At 37.5% G+C, this 22,097-nt stretch overlaps 1 protein-coding gene across 1 annotated transcript in view; it reads right to left on the reverse strand.

Moving 5' to 3' along the window:
* RNF180 (ring finger protein 180) overlaps window positions 1-19,307 on the reverse strand; it is a gene marked incomplete at both ends in the record, with an annotated part of 68,528 nt that extends 49,221 nt beyond the window's left edge. The window contains 4 exon segments of the mRNA XM_082497072.1: window positions 12,213-13,166; window positions 16,795-16,890; window positions 19,152-19,283; window positions 19,287-19,307. Coding sequence (XP_082353198.1) covers window positions 12,213-13,166; window positions 16,795-16,890; window positions 19,152-19,283; window positions 19,287-19,307 — 1,203 coding nt within the window.
* Window positions 19,308-22,097: the final 2,790 nt, after the last annotated feature.

Here is a 22,097-nt window from a genome sequence, read left to right on the forward strand (position 1 = left end):
CAGGGACGTTGAACTCCCTAGTGGGCTTCCAGAAGAATGTCCCATAGAAGATACATCTTGCACCAACAGGCTCTACATCAGGAAAGATGAGCTATTGGCATTGATAAGACGTTTGCACTTCAGCACAAATTTTTGTTGAAACAATATTTCAACAAAGCACTGTTTTTTTCTGAACAAATTTGACACTAAATATAAAAATTTCATAAAAGAAAGTTAAACATGATTGCTCTACACTAAACTATGGGGGTTTCCTTAGAGAAATTCCTAAGATCGTAGGAAAATACAGAGGATGTTTTTAGATAAACCACAGAAATGGCCGCAATTTGCTTTTTATTAATATGTCTTAACTTACCTCTTTCTTAAAAGGAGAGACATAGAGCCAAGTGAATAAAAGACACTCTCCATTCTGTGTATTCCACACCCCCTCAAAAGCTCCTGGCCTGTTTCTTCACATCCAAATATAAGTGCGAGTTGACAGGCACCACTCTGTCTCTATTTTCCACTTCTTAGATGTCACTTGTGTGGATGTAAGACATCATAGTTTCCAGAGAGCCCACTCCACTTCACCCCACTCCCCTTCCTCTTTATAGTCCAGCTTCAAAATAAAGCACAGCAGAAGCCAGAAAGGTACATACATTTGCACTCTATCTCCACTACCTTTTGTTCTTCTTCCACCCCCTGTTGCAGTCCTATCCAACACAGCAGGAGCAGGACAAGAGACAGCAGAAGAGAAAACCTTGTATTTCTGCTACTTTCTTAGGTTAAGCAGTCTCACTCTTGGACTCAAGATTCACAGTTTGACAGTTAACTTCCAGCTAGCTCTGTCTGTGTCAGGTCTCTCCCCTCTCCACACACAAAGGACCCCTTACAAACTAGTATCTGGGGTACAAAAGAGTGCAGAAGGTGACATGTGAGTTACATTTGGGCCATAGTTTACTATTTGAGGGGTCTTGCTGCAGAGGTTTCAATACTTATGGCGCTAAAATGTACTATTTTAGTGCACATTCCATATATCATCTATATGGCTAGGAAAATACCAACAAACATTTTTTACAGTACACATTTTGAGGTGTAAGAGTTGCTTTCTTCCATTGTGCTCAAAATTCCACTTCCTGCCTGCTTTTAATTGACCAATTGAACTTTACTTGCAATAAATGATGATAAAAAGCATACTACATGCAAAAATACAGCGAGTCTGCTCCCACAAAACATGCACACCCATATTTGGAAAATGACAGAAGACTGATGGAATACAAGTAGGAAAAAAAATTGTCTTAAAGCACAAATAAGAAATTGAAGATACCATGATGAGAAAATGCACATGAGACTTCAAAACAGCAAGTGCAGTGGTTCGAAGCCTTTTGATATGGTACCACGTGTAGTGCATCGAAGGGCAAAAAGAGACAAACTGCTGCCAAGAGCACAGGGAGAAGGTTAGGTAGAGAAACTTAGGATAAACAGATACTCTGAATCTCATCTAACCAGATCACTGGATTTGTTGAGATTCAAAATGCTGAAAAAAATCTGTGTTAGAAGCAAGAAAAAAATGTGTCTTTGTAGCTGAAGGTGACAAAACAGTGGTATAGATAAAGAGAAACAGAGAATTCATATAACGTGCTGCTAGAGATAAAATTCACTAAGATCTTCCACTGGTATTGCCCACAATAGGTTTTACAGAATTTCAACCTAGAGAACATGTGGAGAACAAGTGGGAGCCCATCTCAGCATGCTGGCTGAGCAACCACCTCCTACCGTGGCTCTCCATGAAAAAATGAGATTGTATTTTACTAATAGTGGATCAAATTAATCCCAGGAGATCCTCATCACGTTCTGTCCCTACTGTGGTGGGTCACATATTGTACTTTTCAGCATATGTCTCTAAAATTCAGTACTGCTCACATATTTGTAGAAAAATAGTTTCAGTGCGCTCGTTAATGCTACGTTTATACTTAAGCTAAAGGGAATTGGGATACTTTTAGAACAAAAGAAATCCAAAAGGCAGACATCCACAGAGTGGTTAATACCATTCTAAATACGGATATATTGCATAGATTAACAGATTTCAATCCAGAAATGTTCATCTAGTAGTAATTCTAATGCATTATTTATATCCTCCTAAACCAGCTTACTTTTAGAAACCAGATTGGTCTGTTGTGCTGTGCTGCAGAGGGAAACAACAACATATTGCCACAGCAACCACAAAAATGGTGTTCTGCTTTTCAGTTTAGTAGCTGCCTGTAGAAGAGATTTGATCATCCAGAAGAAATCTGTTTCTGTTCAGCATTTTTTCTAAAGCATAAAAAACAAAACTCAGTTTCCTCTTACACCAAAATCAGTATACCTCTTTACGGTAACATAATTAACATTCTCATTTCAGTCTGGATTTTGGAGACACCTCAAGGGGCGTACTACATAACAGTACAAGTTGTGTCATAATGCAGCCAAGAGCAACTACCAGGTCTGCCTGTATCTAATCTTCAAACAATTTCTTTACGTGTCTTTTCATACAACTTTGCCTGTTTTGTAGCAAGTGAGATTGAGCACCGAACCCACTTAACACCTGGAAAAAATGCAAATTATAAAAACTGTATACAATTGTCCATATGCAATGCGACATTTTACTCTGCTATTCTGGAACCTTACTTTTCCAATGTTGTCAATGAAATGAACAACTGGTTCTCTAAACCACGGAAAATCTGCAAACTCTGCTGCTAACAGGGAAAAATATACTTAATAGTGTCTGCTTCTGTAAGGTGCAAGATTTAAGTGTCTGTGATATCAACAAGTATGATAGCTTGATGGAACAGGCTGCCCAGAGAGGTTGTGGAGTCTCCCACTCTGGAGCCATTCAAAACCCGCCTGGACGCCGTCCCGTGCAACTTGCTGTAGGTGACCCTGATATGGTGAGGGGGCTGGACTAGATGATCACCAGACGTCCCTGCCAACCCTGACCATTCTGTGATTCTGTGATAAGTTAAGTATATTTGCTACTCACCAGACTTGAGGAATATAAGCAAATTAACCTGACCGAAGAACAGCAGGTCCTATCTAGGACATGCTGCTTCTGGATGTGCCACTGCTGGAAGGTCTGCCACCACAGGGCTTGGTTTCTACAGATTTTTGTTTTATGACTGGTATTTTTTCCTTTTGCAAAGTTCATGTGCAGCATTCCCGACATTAGAGTACTTAGGAGTCTCCTATGTTTACCCACCTTCCTAAAATTTCCTAAATATGAGCAGTTATCTGAAGATAAAACTTACCCCACCATAAATTGCAGCTGAAATGAACGAAGAGGGTAGAAAATATTGAGGAAACACACAAAAAGGCAGAATGTAAGTTTGTTTCCATATGAATGACTGACGCCCAGTTTTCATTTTTTTCCAGAATCTCAGGTGTAATGTTTCATTCTAATCAGACACTCTTCTTTCTATTTTTTTTTTACAACAAACCTTCTGCTATATCCAATTGGAAAACAGTCAAAATGCTCCAAAATCATCTACTCTTTCCAATTCAGGGAGCTCACTGAATGTAACACTCCACATTGCACAGTTTCTTGCACTATGTAATGTTTTTTCTTCCTTCACCATGTCTGCAGTCAAGCCCTTTCTCATGTTTTAATGAATGTTCTTTGCTCAGTTTCTTATGAATTAAATAGCTTTCTATGACTTACTTTCTTGACCCATGGATTGCTTTGCATGAAAACTAATATGACAAGAATAACAGTGGAGCAAGCACACAGTTGGAGTTTTGTTTTTCCAGTAAAATGCATTTCAGAGTTGCATTGTAATTCCAGCTCTCCTCTTCCTGAGACATACTAATTTTAATCTGCAAATGGAAGCTGAGATATTCTAAATTAGATGTATTTGGATCTTCTAATTTTACTTTTAAAAAAAGGCCATGGAATTGGTTTTTTTTATCCCAATTTTTTTTTTTGCTAGACATTTCTTCATTTTCTATATAGCTTTTACTAAACCATGAATTAAAATCCTTGCATTTTGGGAAGACTTACAAACTCATCTTTCTTTACCAGTTGCTTCCTCTCAGTCTCCCTCAGCTAAGATCACATTTTAGTTCTCAAGTTGCTAGCTAATTATTTGCAATTTGCTTCAGAATCTGTATTAGCAGTGCACTTTAGCAAAAAGTCTGAATCACAATCAAAACTCAAAACGGCTTTTAAGAGCTATTGAAAAAAATATAAATGAAAGGTAATGCCATTAAAAGTTGGGAGAAGCATCAAATGATTTATTTCTTTGAGTAAGTTTTCATAACGTCAAATACTTATTTGATTCTACATACTTTTACTTATCATACAAAATTGATTAGTAAAAGTAGTGCAAGCTCCTTACTCTGTACATAGAAGAAAAAGAGAGATATAAAATAGGAAAACGAGATCACTTATTGATCACTAACTTTTTGAGCTACAGAAGATTAGGATTTGATTAATCTTTTGTCAAACTGTTAGATTTCTTATATAAAGTCTATGGTGAGGAAGCCTTACTTAAGGAAGATGAATAAGTTTCTGTCTGACTAATAGCATTTTCAAAAATGCAAGATCATTACTGAATAAGAATGTGTCTTTTCTTCATGTTCACTATGTCCAAATTTTTTCTCGTTCATACTGCAATCTCCAGTCTTTTAGAAACATGACATCAAAACTCCTAATGCTCAAATGAAATGTGAAATAATTTTAATAAGAAACCTGATTGCAAATTATGAGTAATGGGAACTGACAGATTTCCAGCATCTTCACAAAAAGCATATATACTCTAGAAAAAAAATTAAAAACCCAAACCCACAAATTCCGTCCTCTATAATTCTAAATTCTATAAAATTTGTAACAATACTGTCTTTTCTTATGTAAACCCTCATCTTAAACTCTCTCCTTACTCTGTATTTGATGGGGTCCTTCTGATAATACACAGTAAGTCTCATAGATACCAAAGTACTCTTGTATTCTTGTTTATACCACTGTTGAACTTTGATTTTTATCTCACATGAGTCATCTGCTACAACTACAATGTAGTCTGCTCTTCATTCTATCTGTGTAGTAAGAATCTGTGCTGAAATTATGGGATGCACCTAACGGCACACCATTGCAAGCTGCCTCCATGAATGGGTCATTGTCTTTCTTAGCTGAGGGACAGCAAGTGTCAGAAATTGTTATGATCTACATTGTCTGTGGGCTTCTAGACAAACTAAAATAATAGTTTCTAATACTTACAGTTTATACAATAAAAAAGTATACATTATTTCTATAGTTCTAGGCTGTTCATCAATATTTTCTTGGAATAGCAATCAATATAACCTTGGAACAGAAGCAACGATCTGTATGCTATTTATTAAAAAAACCCACTTTTTTGACAGACAGTCAACAATAAAACGCGTAATTCACTTCATTGGGCTTAGTTTCTTTCCTATGTTGCTTTTGTTCAGCAAGATACAGTGTCTGCAAGGATGGATCAGAATCTTATCCATGGCGTGGCACATTACCCCAGCTATTGATCCTTAGGGTTGTAGCTACTATTTCAGGTGGAGACAGATGCATTTGGAGACTTTGAGTGTCTCTCTTCAACAAAACTACGCATTACCAAGGATGCTGGAAAGGCACAAAAAGGTCAGCAAAAAGCATTGCCTCTTCTTAGCATACTAACCACCAATGGTGGCCTGACACATGAAGCAGCAGATGATCCCCTCATTTGCAAGATGGGAACTTAATGCACAACAGCTCAGGCTCCTGCTAGGCTAAGATTATTCTATAGTATCTGTACATTCTGAGTGTATCTTGTAGACAAGCAGCTTATTCATATATATTTCACTTAAATGAAATAATATATTCATAGTACAGCCAGCTATTTTGGTCTTCAGTAAAACTATATTATGACTGTGTAGCTACACAATATTCTAGTCTATATATTCTAGCTTCAAGCTGATCACAAAAAAAAATAGTTTACACAGATACCCTGAGACAATCCTGACATGCTGTATTTATCCAGCAGCTCCCTGAGTAATTTTCCCTCCTTTCCAACATGTAAGTGTAAAGTAGTTTACAATACAACCCATGACAGAAGGCAAGGAGAGTTTCTTCCTGACAAATCCCTGGCAAATTTGCAAGACTGTTTATCCCGCCGGTTACTATTAACACCAAATTGCATAAAAGACATATCAAACAGTAGCAGACATCAAGTCAGACAACGCCCTCCAAAGCTGTAACCACACATCAGCATGGAAAGACTGCAGCTAAAAGTAATCAAACTCTACAGCATTGGGATTTAAGGGCTTGCAACAGGAGCTCCAGACGCACCTCTGAAACCAGTAGCTTTTGTGTGCTCTTTCCCTCAGATACAACTTCCATAGAAAACACAACTGCAATTTAACAAAGGTAAGTTATGCATTTGAGCATGAATCTATCATGCTTAACACCTTCTTCTTAATCCAGTTTATAATCAGGGACAGAATTAATGTGCTAATTACAAAAGTCACCATGTAGTAACAATAGTTAAAACCAAAGCAAAAGCAAAGATAGGTAAGCTTTGGCTCGAAGCTCCTCATGGCTGAAATTTCTCCCCTCCTTCTATCAGCTTGTTAAAAAAGATGCTGCTTCTAAAGTCGCAACCAGGTAGCCCTGTAATGCAGTACTGCCGCTGCTAGGAACCGCCACAAGCTTTGTAGTGACCTTGGGAGGGCTCAGGGCCGAGGCTGGCCATGTTTGCTCCAGCTGAACCTCCCTTGCCCGGCCTGCTGCCTGGTTTTACCTCATCTAGCTGTGACAGCAATTTCTCTCACTGATCAGATGTCTGTGGCTAATTTGTTTTACTTTTGTTATCTTTGTACAGTACAACTACTGACCACGGTTATTCCACGTAGAATGAGATACTTGCAACTCTAATATGATGACGTACTGTAAAGAAATACCGGCCTCCTACAGGCAGCAGAGGCCTTGAGAAACAGAGACCCAGGACGCAATATGGAGGAGTACAGGCACGGACTCACATGAGACGGGGCACTGGGTTTGCTCTGGAGACCACAACAGCTAAGAGCAACTAACAGCTAACAGACCCAGGGGTCTGTTAAAGAAATGCAGACTTGGGCCTGGACAGAATTAGTTTTAAGGGTATCAAACAGAACAAAGAAACTGTATCTTACATACATAAAAGGCCCCACATAAGGTAATTTAGATGTAGCATTAAGCTCAGACCAGTGGAGAAAGAGCAAAGGTATAGAAATGTGTTACCAAAGACGCAAAAATGACCTCAAGTGGATTCTGGGGTAAAGAAAAAGAAACGATCAACATGAACAACATATCGCTGCCAGCGAAGGCCCCCAGACGCTGGCTAGCCCCCACCACCAGACCCCGAGGTCTCCTGCCAGCCGGCAGACCTGATGCGCAGCACCATGGCAGAACCACAGGGACTGGGGAGGAACAAGTGACTGCATGTAACAGTACTAATGGCAATATTATTCTTTCTTTTTTCTTTAACAATTACATCTGGACTAACAATAATCACACTTTTACGATTTCAGTTATACAAAGAATAAATTATTGGCTTTATATACACAACATGTTTCACCTTTGTCCACAAACAAGACGTGCGTGTAACACCCTGCAGCCTTGCTGCTCAATGGCTCTTAAACCATTAATGCTATAGCACCAGGAATGCAATACTATTATTTCAGAAAGAGTAAATCATAAATAGATCAGGCGAAGGACTGTGAACTCTGCAACCGCATGTTAACACAGAAGCACTTCAGTCTTCTTTATCTCAAAGTCTATTGTGCTTTAAACATAAGTTCAACAAGCTAAGTACAGAACTTAAAGATTGCTATGTTATTTTGAGAACTTATCCAGAGCAGGAGTCGTTTCGAACACTGAAATCAGAGCTTCCACCTTTGCCAAGTTGGAAAGGTTTATATTAATATTTGATCTTCCTTTCTCTTAAAGTCACTCGAGGAAATGAATCAGAAAGCTGGTGCGGATACAGTACGAGCTGCACAGAGTCAAAATGCTCTCCCATTATGGCATCCCTCAATCTTAATTCTGGGGATTCACAGCTAGGCAGTCACTGCAACTGAATACTACTTCATGTTAAATCCACTATCTTTTGGTACAGATCTCAGGGTACGGGATTAGGACTGCCCTTCTCTCCTGTGTTTCCTCCTTCCTTCCTTTACACAACTTCTCCAGGGCCTCATATTTCCCTAACAAAAGTCACAGTTGAGACCTTGTAGTTAATGCTTGCTTCCTCCAGCTGCTATTTCATTTCACTTCTCTTCCAGCTTCACTTTGGTATCAACACTAAATAATGCTTTTAGCCCTCCAACAGCCAGCTGATGAATACATAAGCAGTCTGAGGATAATTCTTGTTATGAGTTATCATCATAGAAAGCGTGACTGAAATCCAAGTACATCAACACATGACGAGACACCTGAAGAATTTACAGTTTAAATGGAAACGTGACAGTGCAAGAAAAAGAATTATAAACCAAAAATTATAAAACATGAAGAAGAGACAAGCATAGATCAAGTGAACTAAGGTCACAGGTTAAACCTTTGAAGCCTAGCACCTTCAACTACTCTCAGTTGCTAGAGAGTATCAGTACGGACTTAAAAACTCAAGGCTGCAGGGCAAGGTAACAGCACTTGACACTGTGGATAAACAATGCATTATCTCACCCACCTGTTTATCCTCAGTTCAGATTAACACTGGGAGCACGAAGGCAAGCTCACTTTATGAAAACTGACCACTAGCCACCTTTGTAAGACAAAACTTTCGTAGCTTTTTTAAAACGCAAAAGAACCGGTGATGTGTCCAGTTATAAAATGAAGGCCAACAATATTTTTTCTGATGGATCAGGATCATTTTCAAGAGGATATTGCAGTTTTGAAGCTGGCTACATAGTCTTCCTCTAGGTATAATGATTGTGAAGAGAAATGAAAAAAAAACTGGAGGAGCCACAAATTATATTTCTGTCTGAGATCTTTCAGAAAATTATTACAAGCTGCAGACATTAGTAAACAATGCAAACATATAACAAGATATACACAAAAGGGAATTTATAACAGAAATACTCCTTCTTTGCTACAGTCAGAGTAACAAGAACCATTATTAATACCAGATTTCCTACACTTAAGTAGTTATTATCATACCTTAACAATATACCAGAAACCTAAAAATCCCCCCTGAACACAAACGTGAGCAAACACACACACAAAATGCAAGTATCCCCCTCATAGGCATGAAGAGCTTTCCCTTGCAGAGCAGACAGAGGAAGCCTGGGTCCCTCTGCTGTTGGTAGACTAGCTCAGTCCCACGCCTGCACCACAGAGCCTGCAGCAGCGCAGGCCACCGTGGGCAAGCGCAAGTCAGGAGCTCATAGAATCCCTCCTATTTACAATCCAAGGTTTATATACTTCAACTTAATGGTAGAGTGCACTCTGCCACAACACAACATTTATAGGCACATTTTGGCTTACTGCAAGGCAGAAAAAACGTTTGACAGATGAAGTTACCGCATTACAAAATAAACTTAGAGAAGCAGCCTAGGCACTTGCAAAGAAATTCCGAGGTCTGAAGAGGTCCGTTCTCTTGGACCGCTCTCCAGAAAAGCTTTAATTAAAGATAAAAATGAGATGCACAGTGCCTTTAACAGAGAGAGCTTAGGAGATTCAGCTCACATCAAGGTTCTGCTGCACTGAAGTACTTCTTAAAAGATCACTTAAGTGAAATACTTCCCATTGTCATTTATCAAAGCTCTTTCACTCCATCCACTCATAAGTTTATGCTTTTTTCCTTCAGTGAAGTTTTACTATCTGATTGCTTAAGCATATGTGGTTAAGTATGCTAGAAGTGGTTACAAAGCACTACAGATCAGCTTCCTCTTTTAAGTACCACTGTAACAAATGCACACTTTCACAAGGAGGGGTGTCAGAACGCTGCAGAAAAAGGACAGCAAGTGGAACTTGCAAGAAAAGGGAGGATACCTAGACTGGTACACGAGAGGTAAGCAGCCATGAAAAGGAGTGCGTGGCAGAGGAGAATCCCCTTTTGCAACATGTCAGGCTGTACAGAGGATGTAATTTTCCAGATCCGCATTTTCCCGGGAAGATACCACAGCGATGGGAAACACAGCTGCGCTAGCCACATCTGCTGCTTCACACAGTCTGAAAAGTAGACCTATTTAAATATTCCATTCCATGTCACAGACTTTCACCAAGGTTAAAGTAATCAATGCAAAACCAAAATATCTTCCCCTCAAAACTACTACTCAAAATCGGATAATTTTTTTTACCTATTTTTTAATTTTTTGTACTTTGTAAACCATATGCTCACTGATTAGACATACCAGATTTAACAACTGTATAACATTTGCTATATGAAACTCAAAAATAATGTAGGAATTGGTTAAGAATGGTTTAACAGGAAAAAGACATGAAAGTATATTTTTCTTAGCTATCAAAAATTTGGAAAATTTGTACAATATTTTATTCTTGAAAGTAACATCTAGCAAAGATTAAAGTGGATGGAGAGACTGCAGATGACATGACTGCGCAAATGCTCATATATACTATGTTTTTGTATCAGTATTTAATTTGACACAGACAATGAGCTATGGAATTTTTAAAGCCATTTAAGGGACACAGATATGTAAGAATCTTTAGACTTATAAAACAAGTATTTAATATTAAGACATTCAGATCTCGGAAAGGCTCTTTACTTTCAGTTTTAGAAAAGCATTTTACAAAATAAGAACACGTTTTCTAAATATCACAATGCCAATTTAAATCTTTCTTTAAACAAAACAAAAAAACCTTCCCAAAGACGAAAGAATATATGCACGCCATGCTGAAAAGTCTCGTAATATGTCCCAGACCCATCACATTTTCAAGCTCGTTCTTACATTTAATTAGACAGCCTCTCTGCAGCTCTTTCTCGATCCTGAATTCACTGCTCTGCTTCAATTCTGTACTGTATTCTAAAGTCTCTGTTGACTGTATGTAGGAAAGAGCTCGAAGTCACTAAGTGCCTGAGTAGAGCGGAACCGCATAAGGGCAGCAGAATGTTAAGGGTGAAAATCATTTAGGTACAGAAGACTAATGAAAGATCCACATATGAACTATTGGTGCTATACATCCTATTGCATTAACTGCAAACCAATGACAAAAGTTTACTATTTATCTAACCTAAGCATAGTCCATTCAAATAAGCTTAGTATTTCTCAATAAGGCATAAATACTAAATTAGACTTGACTACTATAAAATGTAAAGCAATCATATTTAAAAATAAAATCTGAGAAATAAGGTTTATGGGAGCTTTACATGCCACTACACTTCACGTATGGAATATTTGAAGATTATCACAATGACACACCTACTCAAGATGCTACTTCTCTGATGGGAGTTAGTATGTTTGCTCTTGCTGACCACACAGTATTTTGCAGCAGGAATTTTATGATAAGAAATTTTCTTTTAAATGCATACATATGATTAGTTTTTCTACTGAATTTCAGAGCAAACAAAAACCGTGTTATTAATTTTAAAATATATTCCTGGTCTTTCTCCCCTCCCCTGCACCAAAAATTGCTTGACCATCTATGGTCTTTAATTATGTTCTGCTTTAGATGGTTTGAAGAAGGAAACCATGGTGGTACAATTGATAAAAATATGTAAATTTTCTGTTAGATTTGTAGACAAAATATTTACCTACTAGAAACGAATATTTTAAATAGCAACAATCAATTCTGTACTCAAAGAAAAATATTTGTGTTACAATAAACAATAAATACAAACATATTTTAAAACATAAATTTTTCTTAACTGTAAAGTTAACTTAAAATGCCATTACTTAAAAGTTAGGAAATCCTGAAATGCTAGGGTTTCTCATTTAGAAGATTTGAATGTTTAGGTTTCCTTTCATCACACAGATTAAATTTTACTGTATTTTTTCTGACTTCAGATTTATTACATCACAAAACCATAAGAAGGCCAACAGAAACTAGTTATATATACCCACTAAGGCTTGATTTTACACAGAAAAAAACTGTTTGGGTTGAATTAGAAAAACTACATGTAGGAAGAGGTCATAAATACTTGTTTGCAGGATACCTGACTCTAGACAGTACCACTCTAGACAGCATCAGAAAAAAAGTCAGAATGATTTACAAAACCAAGACAAACTTTACCAAAAAAGTAGCATAATTAATTTTAAACACCTACTTGCTTCTGTAGCCACTGTTCTTGCCTTCTTTGTTTTCTCCTCAAACTTTTCAACTTGTTTCTTTCTCTCTTATTCAGCTTTTGGTTGAAAGAAATATTTGTAGGCTGCACAAGACCAACAGGCGTTATGTATTGTTCCTCTTCTACAGCACTTGGAGGTGAAGAAAGGTTCATCACAGAAGGTGACCCATCAGCAATGGCACTCCCAGAAGACTGTCCAGTAGCTTCAAAATCACATTTGCTTTCTGTTTCTCTATGTTGTAATGTGGTAAATGAAGTAATTTGAAAACTTTTTTGTAGCAGTTGGTCAGCACTGCAACTGTATAGGTCCTGAAAAGAAGTAGCACCTTTCCGATTGGACTTTAATTGCAAGCCACTTTGTGGGTAAACAGGTGGATTTTCATTTTGGCCATGGTAAATTGTTCCTATACTGCAGGTTTCATATAATGCAGGTGAGAAAACAAGTCTCTCTCTGATATTTAAATCCAAACTACGTGATCTTCTGTGAAAAGGTTTTACAGTGCATGCATCATTCATACCACAGGAAGCAGAAAGATTTCTTTTTTTATTTAATGCCTTTAAGGGAAGTTTTTTACTTTTCATTTCAAGTCTGGGAGCTCTTACTTCTAGACAAAGTGCTTCTGTTAATCTTCCACTACCATTATTATTTCTGGCCATGTATGAAAGCCCTTTATTTTTGATTTCCAAAACTGCAGTTTCCAGTTCATGGCAAGTATCCTTGCTAAAGCCAGACTGAATTTTGAAGAGAGGTAAGTGTTTTCCTGATGATTTTGATAATTTAACAGAGAAAGCTGGCTGATACTCAGTCCGACTTTTGCAGAAATGTATATTTACTAACTGTCCACAGGAACATTTTGAGTTGCAAACGAAGTTAAAGCCCCCTAAACAGGCCTCACAGAATGGACAGTGTAGTTTTCCGATTGTCCACTGTGCCTATTGACAAGAAAAGAAAAAAAAAAGCACCAAACATGTTCATTGTAAATAAACAATAAAGAAATCATTACTAGAGTTACTTTTTTCCTTTAATAAAATGGTTTACTTTTTTTTTTTTTCAAACACAATAAAGGAGATTTCACAGCAGAAGGAAAATCCACCATAAATAATGTTTTGGTCAAAACTCTGTTTGCTGCAGTGATAACTAATTCTAAGAAATCTAGCACCCACATTTCAAAATGTAGGCTCTTTTTGAAATATGTTTAAAATTTGACCACAGATAGAATAATGCTGCAATACTAACAAAAACATTAGATCCTTTAAAGCAGTGAAATTAGTTTACCATGTTAATCTGGAACTGGCAAGCACAGTTTCTCAGCCGAGTTTTCTCAGTGCTGATACATTTCTTGCATACTAAGTACAGGGGAAAGAGATTTCTTACAAAGTGAATACAGCTTTTTACTTTACTTACCCCACAAAAGCTTGAAATGGTACTTGTATTTTGGTGTATGTAGTATTACCACATAATCTGTGTGCAGATACCATAACAAATCCTTAATACTCTATCTATGAGGAGACAATTATTTTCATTATTTGTAATTCTGTGAATTTCACTTCAATCTTAAAGGCACGTTTTCAAAAGAAAATATTTATCAAAGATCTATAAAGTCCTATATATTTGCACAACTATTAGTATTTTCAGTAACTATATTTATCTGGCAGCATAAACATTTTTGCGCATTAAAGTTATGCAAGTGTTTGTAGAATCAAAGCCCAGATGAGAAACAATATTATCAACTCCAGTAACACATTACTCACTAATGTTCCTGAAGTAGGGTTGAGCTACGAATACAGAAACTGCTCAACATTTCTAGTTAAAGCACTGCTTTCAGTTGCAAATGTCCTTCAAGGTACTTCGGGAAGATGATTCCATGACTGATGTTTGTCTGACTGAAAGCTTCAGAAAGTTTTAGTAATGCCGATTTTGCAATTTCCAAAAAAACGACTTGTGCAGGAAAAACGTTATCTTTCACATACAATGCGAGAAAAAGTTCTTGAAACCCTTCTTTGAGAAACTTACTCCTGCCCTGTGTATTAAAACCTCAAAATTCCACAAGGTATCAAAGACGTGCCTTTCATCGCACCTATGAAAATCTGTTTAAATCTGGATATGTTTTTAACTTAGAGAAACAAAATCTCAGTTTACACATGCTTTCAAATCCCTGAAAATTCCTTGAAGAGGCACAGCCTCTCTCAGTTTATAAGGCTGACCAATGTGTGCATATGCCATCCCCAAAGAAGAATTAAGCTGGTTCAGAGATTTACTGTAAGTCTCACACACTGCATTTCCCAGATACCATGGACTAGGCACTAGAATTCAGAGAAAAGCACTTTCTAGTGTCTTTAGCTAGTCTTTCCAGCACTCAGACCCTATGGAAGAGTAACCTGGACCTCCAAATGGAGAGGAGGAGTGATTCATGAAGGTTAGAGAAGGCGGCTAGGAGCCTGGCAAAAATGGGAATGCAAGAGACAGTAGGAAAGAAAAACGACATCTCTATGTCCTATGTGCACAGAGACTAGGAGATGAGGTGCAGCACAAAGGAGGCCGGGACTGATTTAGCATGAGTTTGGCAACGGACTGTGGAAGCATTGACTCAGTAAAAGAAGTAACAGCCTACTAGTGGAGGAGGTGGTAGGGGGAACATCAGCACGATCTGAAGAGGAGCTGAGGGTACACAGATTTAAGGATGGACTCCCTAAAGAAGAAAAACTGGAAAGGGTTAGCTAAAGAAGCTGAAACAAGTGATCAGTGATAGGGAAAAGAAGATGCAGGTCAATAAAAGTCACTAGCAGCAATAGCTAGATATTTATAATTATTGAAGATTATCTATACACTAATGCGTGCATGAAACCCAACGAGATTGGTTAAGAACAGGGACAGATGGCAAAAAAGAACTGGCTGGGAAGCAGTGGGTTTTTACAGCCTGCAAATAGACTTTGTGCTTATGTAAAATGATTTAGCCTTTGATTCAGGAGTCATACAGGAGAAAATAACACACAATCATAAAATTATTCAGAGCCCAGGAGGATCTGGGGATAAGCCAGAATTGTTTAAAAAACCCCACACATTTATCCATAAACCCACAGGATCTTTCCAGAGAAGACAGAAGTGAATGAGGCAAAAGTTCCCAGCATATTAAAGGACAAAATGAATGCTAAAATATTGAAGATGTTCATAGAGAATTGCGTTCTCCACCTCTGCCACCAGAGGAGCATTGCTCCTCTGCAATACTGAGCAAGTATGTTAAGCCTTTTCTGAGCAGTCTATAGGTTTTGTATTTCCCAGGTCTCCAACCTGATCCTCTAGGCTTGTAAATGCAGAAGGCTGGCCACTTACAGCTACAGGTGAAAAGAATAATATTAGTATCAATAGTGAATCCAATTTTACTGAAGTAATATAACATGTAAAGTAGTGTAAAAACCTGTATCCTTATCATCAGGCATTCAAGATTAGGCAATTCTGTAAAGTGGTGAAATACCTCATCACCCCTAATTTTCACTCCCCCCTCCCTCTCCAAGATTTATGTTGCTGAAACAGATACATTATTCTTTCATGCACTGTTGAAGTATAAAAGATTATTAATTTTAAAAAGAGTTTCATTAACATTGAATAAAATAAAACATAGAGCAAAACAATGAAGGAGATGAAAAATTTTCTTAATTTTTGAATGCTTAGGCTTACAGTCAACAATTTTTTTCTTTGTATATCATTTTCAGGGTGGATTTGCTTAGATCAGAAGTTACTTGTAATATAGTAAAACTTAGACACTGGAGTCTAAGCAGAAAAGAATGCAGGTATCATTTGCCTCTCAAAAATCAAAGACTCACCAGAGAAAAACTGTAAGGCAAAAGAAAAGTATTGCTTCCAATTACTATATTTGTGCAACCACTTTAACTTCTAGACCAAAAATAACTTAAAGAAAATACTCAGCTGAAGTAATCAGTACAACAGGAAAGTTATAAGGTGGTTTTTAATTTCAAATGGGCAGTTAAAACTCATAGGCAGTGACACTGGCTCATCATCAGACCTTTGAATTTGGAGGAAGGTAACTACTTTCTATTCATATGACATAATAGCACATTAAATATAAAACACATCACATCATATTCCAACAATTGATCTCTTAACAAATCCCCAGACCAGTTTTATGGAGCAACATGCTTCTTACTGTCACTGTCACATATGTGATAATACTGCAAAATATGATAATCAAGACAAACCAAACCCCAAAGCCTAGATAATTAATATAATTTTAAGCATTGACAAAATCTGCAGAGGTGCCCATGAGAGTTATTTGGACAAACATAAATATGTTCATCTATAAATGGGCAGGAACAGAATTTATCAATTGTAGGTTTTGTGCATACTTAAAAAAAAACAACAAAAAACATTTAAGAGGGGAAAAAGCATCTGTAAATGGTAAAGGTAGACGTTACTGAGAAAAATTCCCTTAGTTAGAAGGATTCTGTAATATATGTGGACATCAGCAGAAAAGTGCCCTTGAAATTTGTTCCCCTTACTTTTTTCACATTTTGAATGACAAAGATGTAAGCAAAAAAGATCTACCTTTTCAATGACACATTTCACCCACTCTGGAATGGCTTCTAAGTTCACATGCCATACGTTGCAAGACTCCTGAGCAGCAGCTGAAGGTTGTGATGTCTGTTAAAAAAAGAATTATTGTATTGACACTCAACATTCATGTAAGCTTTTTTTTTTGTTTGAATATAGCCAGAATTCAGCTTCCCAAATTCAGTAAGTATTTTATTAACAAATGATAAAACTCAAAGATGTTGGTGCATTCTTTAAGCTAAAAATCAGGTAGCTGCTGTCAATAATTGTCTATTTCTGAATCTAAGGATATTGGACAGACTCCACTGTGGAGATGGAGGCGTCTGGAGGTGGTTTTGTTTTGTTACAAGAACAGAAAGTATATTAGGAAATTGATTTCAGAAGCACTATCAGCTGGCACAATTTTCTATTAAAGACAGGAAAATTTAAGTTCTTTTTTATATGAAGAATGTGGTCAGTACTGCACAACTATGCCACAAATAGCTTTAAATCAATTTTCTAATGCTTGTAGAATAACTAGCAGAGAAACCAGGGACTCTTAGCAGCTTTTGAGTTTTTACTGCAATGATGTGACCAACTGAAGAGAAAAGAAAATCTAAAAAACTGTAGCATTTCACCAACTGATACTAAAATAAAAACATTTACCGAACTACCTTTTAGCACAGAACTGATACTAGTGTAATTAAATATTTTAATACGCTTTAGAATGTCAGTAATGTTATAAAGATGGCTAAATATATAAGGCAACTCAGGGGAGTATTAAAGTCTCAAAATCAGTTGTTAAAATTTATGAATATAGAAAACCACTGACTCCTATGTTATGAAACTCATGGCAATAAAAGCTTCATTATGTTGAAGATTGAAAGTGGGGCTATACACAGAAGATTTTAGAAATTCTCCCATGTAATGACAGCAGACAGACAGATCCGTTCGCCATGCCTACGCTATCATCTTCCTCCTATCTGTGGAGAGTACCTGTAATTCAACTTGAATATAATTCTGATTTGAATTGTTTATTCTGCATTCATAACCTCGACATAAGGTTTTAAGATTTGTTCTAAGATTCTTCTCTTTTACTCATATTTCAGCTATGTCTTTGACTGAAGGTCTAAAATTCATCAGGGAAAGCCGACATACTGAAAGTATTACTCTTCCCATCATAGTACAATCTTTGCCTCCTAACATCTCAGGAAGTAGTGTTAAATTACGTTTTTTTATTTGCTATCTACATAATTAGAGAAGGAGCTACTTCAATCTTCTGCACAATGATGGTGGATCTCCACTAGCAATTTAAAGCTCCACCACAGGGCACGGAAAAAGATACCTCCTTCTTTTCACTACATTTTTTCCACTGAAGGAATTGAAATCCCCCCCTCCCCCATGCACTCCAAAACTGCTTCTAACCATGCACAAAATAAAAACTCCTCAAGTATAAAGCATGAGAAATATTCCAGAACTTCGAGCTCTGTAAGTGGAGTGATTAAAATGGGGTTTATTAATAATACTAATTATATCATAATAACTTTTTTCCTACCTCTATTGGTTATAGCCTTCTCCAGTGCCAAAAATAATGTTTTTGCATGTCTAGTGCATTAATAAAAAAGATCAATGCCTTCCTTTCTATTTGCTTTTTTGCTTTGATTCAAAATCATAGGATGTTAAGCACAGCCTTTTGGCATATCTGGAAAGACTCTAAGTCTTTATGATTATCAACTTCCATTATAAAGCAGCAGGAAATACTCTGTAACTGTTTTATTCGGTATGATTGTTTTTCTGTTTATTTTCATAAAGATGATGTAAATTACTAAAGGGTATTTTAGCCTGGCAGGGCACACACCTCCTCCCCCAGGGCAGGCTAATCTCCTGAACTATTTTTGTGCACAGATTATCCCTGACTTCTTCAAAACCAAGAGCAAAAGTTTCCCATGTAGGAATTTTTGACACATAGTTAACTACTGCAGTGGAAATTAGTATCAGTATTTAAAACACATCTTAGAAACAAAGGTCTCTGTTAAGAAATACTAAAACAAAAAATAAGTGCAGTAAAACTGTCAAAACCAGAACCCATTTTTATATGAAAAATGGTAACACTAGATACTCTACACAAGCTAGTAGTCAAATGTATCAGGAATACCAGCCTTCACGTCACAGAACATAAAGGTGATCAGTGCCTACTCAGCTTCACTAGCATTACTGCTTACATTACTTACTCTCTATGGAATTGTGCATATTTTAGTACTTACCGTCACGGGAGATTAATTACTAAGTGAGGGCAAGTCTAATACTTCTCCTTTATTTAAAAACAACGGCACTGGGAAAAGTTACAAACTCGCTCCAGATTCTATACTTACATCAGACGGTTCTTTTCCATGACATTTTGCAATGCAAACAGAATTTGCTATATATTTTCTACATCTCCAGCAACGTAGAACACCAGCCTCTTGATTACTCATATCAGCTTGTGATTCTTCAGCTCTGTATGCCTATCTGTAAAGACCACAAAACATACAATTCAGTCACCTGTTGAAAACACATGTTTTCATCTTGCGACCCAGAAGTCTATCAGTTGTCTCTTCACTATAGAGGAGACTAATTAATAATTTATTTACAAACATTCTCTGATCTTGTATAGCATGCCGCCTATACATTTTACATAGCAAAGCGAAAGTTTTTATTTCCAGGTTGCGTACGGATCTGGAAAGCAACAACAACAACAAAACAAATCAAAAAATAAACCAACTTCCTCAATGTTCAGATGAAAGACAAAGAGAACTCCAGTTTTCCCAGAATATGACCACAGAAATAAGTTATCGCTATCCTACACGTTAAATACACACACATATGTATGTGATGCTACATAACAAAAATGAATGCTGACATAAAACCACAGAAGATAAAGACTGTTTTCTCAATGTGCCCCTGGAGGATTGCTCCCTTGAATTATTTTGTGTGGGAGGATCAGTACTACTGGTGCAACAGAGCTTTTCACAGACCCGAGTCGACCTCCTTCTAAAACAGAGAACTAAAGACAACCAAAAGGACAAGACAAGTATCTTTCTCTCTTTGTGCCTTGCTATATTCTGATGTCTCTTTGGTCTTCTCTAATCTGTTTCCAAAGCCTTCCCTTTTCACCATGCTTTCTCCAAAGGTCCTCCAACTCTTCTTCCTATGTGCTTCTGTTTTTACCCCCTTGTGCTAGCTACATTAAAAAAATAAGAAAATCTGTTACATCTACACACTCAACTCAAGTACTATGCTAGGGTTATGCCTACTCACAGTGCTGAAGCGCATGCAGCTCTTACTCACAGGGAAGCTGGTGTGTAAAACTTAAAACCATTATTAGAAGAAGCTCTGTTCTGCCACAGTCCAAACATCTGATTTTGCAATTATTTCAGCAATTTAATTTTTATTTAGTTTTCACTAACTAAAGAAACTCTGGGGTCCTCAGTATAGGCTGTCTGAAGAGCAGTATGGTTTACTGAGCCATACAGACTTTCACATTTTTCCCATTTTCCCCATTCCTACCTGTCCCTTTCCTGCCTTGTTTTCTGAATTAATCAAAGATGCTGAAAAACCCACACAGAGGACGTTCATTATTTTTCATTTTATCTGAGGCCTTCTTTCAGCAGATTTCCTACTTTATCTACATATGTAAAGAGTCTGAAATACAATTTGACAAGGAAGAACAGAAATATGTCCATACATTAGACTCCTAGTTCAAGTGTATATGCAGCTTTTAATAACCAGAACCACACTAAGCTTAGAAAGTGAAATGAACGCAAACATTACATCTTTCCTTGCAACATCACAATAAATTAAAATGAATTTTTGTTAAGACTCCATGAACATATTTTAATGTGAAGTTAAGATGGCCAAGCAAAAGATTAAGGAAGAGACACTTACAGAAAAGGTGTAGTTTACACTAGGAACCTGTTCTGTTCATGACCAAAATCTGATTATTCAAGCACCTTGAATTAAGCAGAATCTCTCTCAACTCAAATTTTTATTAACCTTGCTATGTCAGTGCTGCTACTTTCTGTACCAGGCACATTTCAAAAGTGGGATGTATAAAAATGCTGGGCCTCTGTATGAATGATTTTTTTAAAAAAAAAAAGGTAGTAAATTTAGGCTCTGAAAGATTTTTACCAGCAGTGTGTATCACTTTGCTGTGATAAATGCAGTATTAGACTTCACAGGGTGTTGAAAGAATGACTACCAGTTATCACAGAATAATAGAATATCATGTTAGAAAGGACCTCAAGGATCATGTGGTCCAACCTTTCTTCGCAACAGCACAGTCTAGACAAGATGGCCCAGCACCCTGTACAGCTGAATCTTAAAAGTGTCCAATGCTGGGGAATCCACCAGTTTCCTGGGGAGATTATTACAATGGCTGATTGTTCTCAATGTGGAAGATTTTCCTCTTGTGTCCAATCGGAATCTCCCCAGAAGTAACCTGTACCCATCACCCCTCTTATTTTCCATGGTAGTGCTTGTAAAAAAGGAGTCTCCATCTTCTTTGTAGCCGCCCCTTAAATACTGGAACCTGGTGACAAGGTCTCTCCTAGGCCTTCTTTTCTCAAGGCTAAACAAAGCCAATTCTCTCAGCCTTTCCTCATATGGCAGGCTTCACAGTCCTTTGATTGTCTTTGCAAACCTTCTCTGGACCCTCTCCAGCATGTCCACATCATTTTGTACAGCGGGAACCAAAACTGAACACAGTATCCAAGTATGGCCTGACAAGTGCTGAGTAAAATGGGATAATGACTTCTTTATCTCTGCTGGTGTTGCCCTTGTTGATGCAGTCCAGCATCCTGTTGGCTTTCTTTGCCACAGGAGCACACTGTTCACTCATATTGAGCTTGTTGTCCACCAGACCCCCAGGTCCTTTTCCACAGAGCTGCTCTCCAGCCAGGCAGATCCCAGCCTGTGATGCACTCCTGCATTATGGTTTCCCAGGTGCAAGACCTCACACTTGTCCTTGCTGAACTTCATAAGGTTCTTGTATGCCCACTCTTCCAGCCTATCCAGGTATTCCTGCAAAGGGGCCCTCCCTTCTCACGTGTCCGCTTCCCCAGTCAGTTTGGTATCATCAGGAAACCTCATCAGGGTACACTTGATCCCATCATCCACAGAATTTGTGAAGATATTAAACAATGTTGGGCCCAATATTGATCCCTGGGGGATCCCACTTGTGACATGTTGCCAGTTTGAAAAGGAGCTATTTACCACCACCCTCTGGGTGCAGCCTGTCACCCAGTTCCCCACCCACCACACAGACAACTTGTCTAGACCGT

This window comes from Vanellus vanellus (genome assembly GCF_965231255.1).
Source record: "Vanellus vanellus genome assembly, chromosome: Z".
In the NCBI taxonomy this organism is placed as follows: Eukaryota; Metazoa; Chordata; class Aves; order Charadriiformes; family Charadriidae; genus Vanellus; species Vanellus vanellus.